This window comes from Echinops telfairi, unplaced genomic scaffold (genome assembly GCF_000313985.2).
Source record: "Echinops telfairi isolate 266 unplaced genomic scaffold, ASM31398v2 ScPeMD7_7475;HRSCAF=8513, whole genome shotgun sequence".
NCBI lineage: Eukaryota > Metazoa > Chordata > Mammalia > Afrosoricida > Tenrecidae > Echinops > Echinops telfairi.
In genome coordinates, this window is record NW_022111379.1 from 614,065 (window position 1) to 623,781 (window position 9,717).

Sequence of the window (9,717 nt, forward strand, 5' to 3'; positions counted from 1 at the left end):
CCGCCGCCCCGCCCCGAGTCCCGGTGGGCCAGCTTCGGACTTGGGGGGGAGGGGGGTAGTAGACTGTGGAGTAGGTTTGGGCTCAGCAAAATACAAAGCTGCCCGATTAGCTGGGACCCACTTTCCCTGCTGCGCCTCCCTCCACCACCACCAAGTCTCTAGCTTCCTGACAATTCCCTAAAAGCTGCATGCCCGAAGTTGTCCGGCTGTCCCTGGGTGCCTGGTCCTTCCACTCAAAGGTTAGGACGTTTATACTGAGGAGGGCAGACTCTTGGGTGAATGGAAGGGTGCGGCAAGATCGAGAAAGAGCTAAGGTAACCGGGCTCGGACCCTGGTCCGGCGTGCTACCTCGCCCAACGAACCGGGCTGAAAGATGAAGATCATCGTCTCTCTCCTACCGTCCCCTAGAGACCTTCTAACGAGCTGGGCTGGGACAAGTGAGCTGGTAACTGGAAAAGCGCGCTGAAAGTTTCACTTCGCAGCAAATGTCTATGCCACAAATACTACTCAGTAATTCTTGTCAGAGAACATGAAGAGACTGGCTCTCGGCAATTGTTAATCTTGGTAAAACCTAACTCATGCCCATCAAGTCCACTCTGACTCAGGGACCCTATAGGACAAAGTAGAACTGACTCATGATTCTTGGCATTATTACAGGTGAGTCTAACATGATGGGCTTAAACTCATTCAACAACAAACCCCCTGTGGGTTTCTGACACTGTGACACTGTAATTCTTTACAGGAGTAGAAAGCCTCATCTTTCTCCCACAGATCAGCTGGTGGTTTTGAACTGCTAACCTTGAAGTTTGCAGTTCAACAGGTCACCACTGTGCCACCAGGGCTCCTCTGACATGATGGGCTAATCCATCAGAATTATAGGGCAGCTCTAAATTCTAGGAGCTGGGGATTGAAGGGTGGCAGTCTCTGATTCACTCAGCTACTCTCCTGGGGATAAAAGAATGATTAAATCTCTCTTTTGACCACCACTCTGGAACCTAGGGACCAGAAGGGCTAGCTAGCCCCATGTAAGGTGCCCTGGTGCAAACCAGTAAATGCTCATCTGCTAACTGAATGGTTGGCACTTGGGACCCACCTGGCCAGTTTATCTCCTTGGGAGATAAACCCTGGTAATCTGCTTTAGTCACAAGCACCGCCCACAAAACCCTTATGGGGGCAGTTCTACTCTGTCACAAGGGTCACTGTGAGCCAGTATCGATGACTAACAAACACAAAGAGACACATTTTGCCAATGAGTTAAGACAGTACAGATCTCCAGAAATCAGACGGTCAATAGGTGGACAGGTGCACTCTGGGGGCAGGGGTGGGATGGGGGAGGGTCGGCAGGTTGCATGGCCCTATTCTGCAGCCAGTTGAGAGATGAACCTGAGAGGCAGGTCCAGAACAGTGAGACAGTGAGCAGTGGGAGGCAATGGAGAAATTCAAGGGCAGGGGCAAAGCCCAGAATGAAAGGCCCTGACTGGCCAGGAGAAGGGGGAAGTGAGAGGGGCCCTCCTGGGACTCAAAGCTCTGGAACTCCTGTCAGTATTCACCTGTTGCAAATTCACCAACATCCTTTTCTTGGTTTGTCCTTTGAGGGATCAAATTGGTGTCTTGGATTGCTGTCATTTGAAATTCACTTGGACAAGTGTTTAATTCTTCTTGATCACAATGCATGGCTAGTCTGCTTCATGCAAAATGTGCAGTGTCTCCCTCTACGATCTGTCAATTAGCTTGGGGCCTGGCCTACCAGCCCCTTTGAGAGTGATCCCAGGCAGGGTAGCGTCTGGCTCTGTTCCCTCCAAGAGGAGAGGGTGGCCAGGCTCTGTAAAGGCTCTGTCAGGGAGCAGCTGTCAGCCATCTTCCTGCAACATATGCCAGGTGTGAGCGTGGATTTCCCCGTGTGTGGGTCTGGGTGTATTATGTGAAGGTGATTATGAGCACGAGGGTCTCTGAGCTTGTTGGGGAGCATGCAGGAGAATGTGCAGCTATAAGTCATTTTGGTGACCAGAATTATCTAGAAGAATGGTTGTGGAGTTGTTCATTCCTCCCTTGCACTCAGGAAATGTCAGTCCATGGTGAAGGGATGAGACCTCTAGAGAGCCTGTAAGAGCACCATCGAGGGGCTCCCTAGAGCCTTCTAGTGAGGGTCTCCCTAGAGCCTTCTTCCTGTCCTTTGGTCTAAGTGCCTGCTGACGGAGGAAGCTGCCTTGGACCTTTCTCAATTCTGAACATTCCAAAAAAGAATTCCACATTTTTTTGAAAATAGTTTATTAGTCCATCATAGGGAAAGATACATGATCAATGCCTTCACTTAACACTAAAGAGTATCTTATATGTAAGGTGAAAAAAAATGCTGGAGAAATAATTCAATAATACAGCATTAACTAAATATAGACAAATAAATGAGTAGGTACCGATTACACTTGTCATGCATCAAGAGGAGGAAGGTTTTAAAGTGAGACTTAAAAAAAAGAAATTAAGGCATCAATGAAAGGCGATGAAGAGAGTTACCCTGTAAAGGCCAATAGACTCTCTTCTAATAAGAGTATTGCTACAAAGACACAACCCTAACACGTCCAGAATGACCCCAGAGCCCAAGTCATAGCCAATGCTGCCGACGACGGCTTTCCAGCCAAGTGTGAGTTACAGGCAGGTGCCAGGTTTACTGCTGACTTGCTTTTCAGGAACAACTTTCCACTCAACCGAAAACAAAAGCACACCCACGGCTGTCACGTCAATTGTGTCTTACAGGGACCCTGAGGACAGAGTAGGAACCCTAGTGACGTAGTGGTTACAAGAGGGACTGCTACCTGCCACGTGAGCGATTGCCAACCGCCAGCTGCTGGACCCCCAGAGTTTCAGCCACATCGTTCTCTTCAAGAGCAGCTGGTGGGTTCAAACCACCTACCTCTCAACGAGTGCTTTAACCAGTGTCACCAGGGCTCCCGTCCACCAACCTAATGGGTTACAAATGGTCTCATTTGCAGTGATTTCATTTAGACCAGAACCTAGGTGCCTGTTAAACAAGAACATGAAAAGTGACTACGGAGTTTAATGCTAAGAGCCCACGGTTAAAACAGCCATTTAACCCAAGGCAGGTTTCTTTTTCTTTTTTCTCTCTCCTTAAAAAAAAAAAATCAAACCAGCAAAATAAAACCAGGCTTTTGACCTTCAGAACAATGATGAAACATATACAGTGGTGCTAGCCACAGCAATGCAGAACACTACAGAAATAGTACAAGTGAGAATGCCATCCTTAATGAGCTACAAACCCCACATTAATAATCTTTAGTCTTCTCGGAGGCTGGCTGAAAGAGGGGAGGCGGCGACGATGTAGCTGCGGATGTCAAACGTGAGTGACATCTGAGTGTAATAAACAGATGCTTCTAGGGTCTGAGAAGTGGCAACTCTGCTGAGACATTTCACCGGTAAAAAAAAGCAGAAGAAAGGAGGAGGAGGGGGCGCTGGGAGAGGAAAGATAGACTGGTTATTTCCAATTTGGCCCAGAAGCCAGAGTTAACCCTTGATGTGCTGATCCATTTTCAAGACCAGAATCCCAGGGAATAAACCCCACAGTTCTAGGATCCTGTGGACAAAACTCATACACATGGGGTTGTTTCCGGAGAGGAAACAGTAAGAAGTCAAGCTGTGTCTCTGTGTGGCTGGTCAACGGAAAAGGACTTCAAGATTGGATTTGAAGAGAAAAGCAAAATGTGTTCGGGCCTCCCTGGAAACACCCAGGGAGGGCTGATGGACAGTGAGTGTCTGGGGGCAGATCCAGGGGTTCTGCTTACTCTACCCCACCCCCACCCCACTGTTTCAGGCAAACAAAGTAGGAAGGGGCTAGGATGTAACTTCTTAAAACCAGCTTCCCTTCTCTCATCCATAAACTAGAAGGAAAGTTCTAGAACCACTTCCATCCAGCAATCCCACCTCCCTGCAAAGAAGGGAGGGGGTCATTTTACCCTGAGCCTGGGCCCTGGGGTTGAGGTGCGACACATATTCTCCTTCCAGTCTTAAAGGGCCCCTCTCAGTGACTGCAGTTCCTCACACCACCGGCTCTGGCTCTGAGATGGGGGAGACTGTGGACGACGTGGTGGCCTGGGCATGGGGCGTGCAGAGGCATTGCAAGAAGACAGGACGCAGGACCACCAGAGATGTGGACACAGCAGGAGTCATGCTGTGGCCTTGAAGGGACATGAGGTAGTCATGTTGTTAGGGAGGACGAGGACATGGAACCTAGGCAGGGGAACTGGTGGCAAAGTGGGAGAGGTGTGAGATAGAGAGAGGCACTGCAGAGAAGGCAGGACAGGGGAGGCAGAGCGACAGAGGAGGGAGGGCAAGTTCATTGGGAAACAGCAGACCAAGTAGCAAAGGGGAGGGGAGAGGAAGGGAGATGAGCAGATTTTCAAAACCAGGCACTTCACACATTACAAAATGAGACAGATGCAGAGTTGCTTCTGAGGGCGCCAGGGTCACCCCCTGGATTGGAGCAGTAGGGGCAGGGGAGGCGATGCAGGTGAGATGTTGGGCAGTGAGAACCTTCGTGCACTCAGTCCAGCCAGCCAGGAAATGGGCTGGGGTGTCTTGTCAGACAGGGCACTAGAGACACTCTCAGAGTGTGTAATACAAGGTTCCTCAATGGATGTGGGGTGGGGTAGGGGCGGGGGGCTGGGCTGGGGCTGTCTCCTCTGGACCGTGTCCTGACCCGAGCATCAATTAGGCCCAAGTGGCCAGTGCTTGGGCCCAGGCTCCACAGCTCACAAGCCAGCACACGTGCCCTACACGTGTGCACATCACATATAGCTATGTCTCATGTCACATAAGATAGCAAAGACTGTGGCAGGTGTAAAAGATCCATATCTTCTTCTCCTCACAGTCAAGTGCCCCAGAAGACTCCAAAGGGTTAGCATCTACAGGGACACATGTGCCAAGTGTGGCTACTGATGCCATTTCCCCTGGTCCACACCAGCCTGCTCCAAACTGCAGAGCTAAGCAGAGGACGAGACCGGGGCTCTGGGCAGGGCTGGGCTGGCTGCTGGAGGACAAGGGGTCTTCAGGGGACAGCTGTTCCCAGGAGCATCCTCCAGAGCTGCACTGGCAGGGAATTCTGGGTAGAGGCAGGAGGCAGTGGCTGCCTCTGGCAGGCAGGTAAGTCTGTCTGACCCAATAGCTGCCTGCTCACAGCCTCCCTGCTCCTGGTCCAGCCAGTCTGCTGCTTGCCGCAGACCTGAGACCCCCGAGGTGAGACTAGGAGGGTCCAGAGGCAGGGCAGCCTCAGGTTCCAAGTCTTGAAGCTGGAGCTCTGGATTCCCTTTGGACGCACTGAAGTCAGAGTGCACGATGACTTCCGCTTCCACCTGGTTCCTGTAGACGGAGGGTGGCTTCTTCCTTCCATTTCCCTGGTCAGAGCAGAAAACAATGCAAAATCACTATCGATGAGAGTTATGCATCCAACCCAAGGAAGCACACATTCCCACACGCTGGCTTGCCCGCTACCCTCTAACCTGGTGGCTTCTAGGCTAGAGGCCTCTCCCCAGGGAAAAGAACTCTCAGGGGTCTTCAGAGCACTCACCAGCCATCGGTTCCCTTCCCTCTCCCTTCCCACCCAAGACGAAAATGCCAAGCCCATGACATGATTCCAACTCAGTGACCCTGCAGGTCAGAGGGGAACCGCCTCCACGGGTCTCTAAGGCCGTAAACCATCTGAAAGCAGATGGCTGCATTTTTCCCCTCAGGAGTGGCTGGTGGGTTTGACCTTGTTAACAACCAAGTGCTTAACCACTGTGCCACCACCACCAGAAACACCTATACCAGTTGCCTTCAGATGGAGCAGTGGTTCTCGACCTTCCTCAGGCCGCGACCCTTTCATACAGTTCCTCATGTGCTGCTGACCCCCCAACCATAACATTATTTTCGTAGCTACTTCATCACTGTCATTTTTCTACCGTTATGAATCGGGCGACCCCTGTGAAAGGGTTATTATAAAGGAGGCACGACCCACAAGTTGAGAACCGCTGAGACAGAGGTTTAAAAAAACAGCTTTATTGGTATATAATTTATATAGCATGAAATTCAATAGTTCAATCATGCCTTCAGATTGATTTTGACTCAGCAACTCTATAAAGTTTTCAATGCCTGTTTTTTTCTGTTTGTTTGTTTTTTTAGTAAATGCTTTTATTGGGGGCTCTTATAGTTCTCATTACAATCCATCCATCCATCCATCCATTCTGTCAAGCACATTTGTACATTTGTTGCCATCATCATTCTCAGAACATTTTCTTTCTACTTGAGCCCTTGGTATCAGCTCCTCATTCATAAACCCTGGATAAATTATAAATTATTCTTCCCCTCCTCCCTCATAGCCCCTTGATAGATTATAAATTGTTATTATTTTCATATCTCACACCAACTGCTATCTCCCTTCCCCCATGTTTTCTGTTGTTCTTCCCCCCTGGAGACATGTGTATGGTTATGTATCGATCCTTATGATCAGTTCCTCCTTTCTCCCTTCCTCCCCACCTCTTTCCTCTACCCATCTGGTATCACTATTCCCACTCCTGTGCCTGGATTCTGTGTGTGGTGAGCACCTATCTCTTACCTATACCTGTGTACATGCTCCGGTCTAGTCTGAATTGAGAAGCCACACTGGGGTCATGGTAGTGGGGGGTGAGGAAGCCTCAAGGAACCAGAGGAATATAGTGTGCTTCATCGATACTTCACTGCACCCTGGTTGACTCATCCCCTCCCTGTAGCCCCTCTGAGGGGGGATTGTTCTATTGTCTACAGATGGGTTTTGGGTCTCTGCTCCAAGCCCCCTCGTTCTCAACAATATGTTTTTGTTTGTTTGTTTGTTATGTGTCTTCTGATGCCCCTTACCCGGTCCCGATGACTCCTCATGATCGCACCAGCGGAGCGCTTCTTCCATGTGGACATGTTGCTACTCTGCTGAACGGCAGCTTGTGTAACTTCAAGCCTTTAAGACCCCAGACACTATATCTTTTAATAGCTGGGCACCATCTTCCTTCTTTACCACATTTGCTTATACACCTGTTTTATCTTCAGTGATTGTGTCGGGAGGGTGAACATCTCAGACTGCTGATTTGTTAGAACAAGTGTTCTTGTATTGAGGGAGGGTATGAACAGAGGCCCAAAATCCGTCCACCTCAGTGTATTGTGTATAAATCTATGTACATAGGCCAGCACCTACTTTTGTGGATTAATGTATTTACATGTGTACGCTGCTATGTTTGTACCTCTATCCATTGCTTTGCTTCCTAGGTCCCTCCTCTGTTGCCTTTTCCCTTCCTCCTGCCCCACCCTCACTTTCCCCTTATTCCTGCCTCTTGGTACCTCCTCTTAGTTAGTTTGCTGTTGCTCCAACACTGCCCCTCCCATCCCTATCTCCCCCTTGTTATTGACTCCAACACCCTAGTTGTTCCCCTGTCTGTGGTGCTGCCTGCCCATCGCCCCCGTTCCCCACCGCCCACGGCTCTCTTCTCGGGCACGCTTCCCATACCTGTCTTATATAGGGAGGCACACCGACTATGACATAGCCCAAACTGTTTGTTTGTTTGTCAAAGTCAATTGCCAAGTCTTTCTTCATTCATCCCAGGATACTGACCTGGATGGCATCGTAGACCAGAGCCTGCAGCAATAACGTCTGCCCAGTTCCGGCAGGGGGCAAGAGGGCTCGAGTCAGAGAGGGCATGGGGCCCGCCTGGGGTAGGTCACAGCCTGCCCAGGACCCTGCCCAGCGCGGCCCTCCAGGCTGACCCCAAGAAATCTGTATGGGGGCAGAAAGAAGGATGGGCATTAAGGGGGATAGACCGGCCCTGACTGGGGTTGAAAAACAGACAGGGAAGTGTGTGGGGAAGACTGCGCCATTGCGCGGCCCTGGCTAGTCCCTCCCAGCGGCCTTTGCCCAAGGCTCAGGGGAGGAGCCCAGAGCAGACGGGGTCAGTAGGGCAGGATCTGGAGATGGAAAAGTCCTCCCACGGGAAAGCAAAGCAAACCCGGCAGTAGATACCGGAGCTGCCAAGCACGGAGCAGCATCCTTCCGCTCTGCGGCAGGGAGCGAGTAAGGGGAGCACTCAGAGGTGCCAGGGTCAAAGTAGGACGCCATGCGCAACCTCTGATGGCTTGGCGGGGTCTGCCCTGCAGGTCTGGCCTCACCCTGGTCCTGCTCCCTCTTGACCACAGCCAAGCTGACCAGTCCTTTCGCCCCCTGTTGGGCGGAACCTTGGAGGTCTGCCCCTGCTCCTGGGATGGGAGAGCTGGGTTTTCTAGCCTCCTGAGCCATCCACCATCCACTGGGCCCCCCTCTGTAAAACTCAGGCTGATGCAGTCTGCCAGGGGATAGAGACCCATCTGCTTCTTGCCCTGCCGACTCCTTCATGCCCTGCTCTTTGGGCAGTTGGCCCAGGACCGGGAGGGGGCGGGGTGACAAGCTGTGCTCTGGCGCCGCCTGGTGTCCTACTTGGGAATGAGCGAGCCACCGTGCGGGACTCTAACCTGGCAAGAGACTGACCACCCAGGCTCAGGTTCACCTTTCTCTTGGAGTGAGCCCGGCAGTCCGAAACACTGCCACCCGTGAGGCTGTGCACTTCAGCTCTGTCCTCGATGTCTGAAGGTGGTGGGGACCAGTCTTGAGGACGGGGATGGACAAGTGACTCCAGCTCATGGGCAGCTGGGGGGCTGGGAGGGCCGAGGCCGGCTCTGGAATACAGCGCTGGGTTCCCTGCCGTGGTGGTGGAGGACAGGCCTGGCAGGGCCTCCCTAGGAGAGAGGGGAGAAGGGCTCAGTGGTTACAGGGTGAGGGGTTGCAGGTGTGCCTGGGATCCAGTCATGGCTCTGGGTGGGTGGGTTCCCACCCTCTCTGGGACTCAGTTTCCTTATTGGTGCAAAGAATACACAACCCAATGCTTGCTTACTCCTCGTGTCCCTGCAGGCACCCGGCGGCGGCTTTCCAAAGAAGAGGAAGAAAGACAGACAGGTCAGGCTGTCTTTGCTGAGAGGGTGGGCTGGGGGGCTCACCTCCCCAATCGAATGAGGACCTCACCCCTGTCCTCCATCCTCAGAGTCCTGACTGCCATGCTGAAGGGAAGGCATGGCCCCTGGCCCATCCACCCACCTGCTCATCTTTTCAGCCCTTGCCTGGGAATCTCCCTGCTGCGGTCAGTGTCCCCCTGCCCACCTGTGGGGGCTGCGGCGCAGGCCGGCACACATGCAGGCCAGGAGGCAGAGGAGGCCCAGACAGACACCCACGATGATGCCCGTGACTGAGTGCACGTCCAGGGAGTCTGGTGAGCGAGAGGAAGGGGACAGGGCAGTCAGGGACAGGGAGACTCACAGTTTCCTGAGAAGGACAAGTCCCCCTCCCTCCTCCCACTGTCCTCTCGGCCTCCATCCAGAAGTCGTGGCCTTCCCCCACCCCACTGGCCTTTGGGTGGAACACACAGGTGTGAGCAGTGCCACAGGGCTCCACGCTCACCAGGGCCCCAAATGTGGCTGAATGTGCTGCTATCAGCATCCTGAAAGTCTAATTCCTATTTTTAAAAGGGGGCCCAGCATTTTCATTCTGTACCTTATGCAGCTGGTCCTGCGGGCAGCCTCCAGCCTCCCATAAAGCTGCTTACCTTACTAAGCTGATCCTCCAGGCAGATCCATTTTCCAGAGAAACTGGGACCCTTTTAAGAAGGTCGCCGAACCATTCTC

General features: G+C 52.2%; 1 protein-coding gene across 1 annotated transcript in view; it reads right to left on the reverse strand.

Moving 5' to 3' along the window:
- Positions 1 to 4,619: 4,619 nt before the first annotated feature.
- The window catches only part of LOC101643963 (immunoglobulin superfamily DCC subclass member 4), a 32,495-nt gene continuing 27,397 nt past the window's right edge, over positions 4,620 to 9,717 (reverse strand). The window contains exons 15-19 of the mRNA XM_013007055.2: positions 9,494 to 9,548; positions 9,197 to 9,302; positions 8,550 to 8,778; positions 7,625 to 7,786; positions 4,620 to 5,402 (exon numbers count right to left, since the gene is read on the reverse strand). Of these exons, the coding sequence (XP_012862509.1) occupies positions 4,992 to 5,402; positions 7,625 to 7,786; positions 8,550 to 8,778; positions 9,197 to 9,302; positions 9,494 to 9,548 (963 nt within the window). The 3' untranslated portion in view covers positions 4,620 to 4,991. The remainder of the gene's footprint in view (positions 5,403 to 7,624; positions 7,787 to 8,549; positions 8,779 to 9,196; positions 9,303 to 9,493; positions 9,549 to 9,717) is intronic.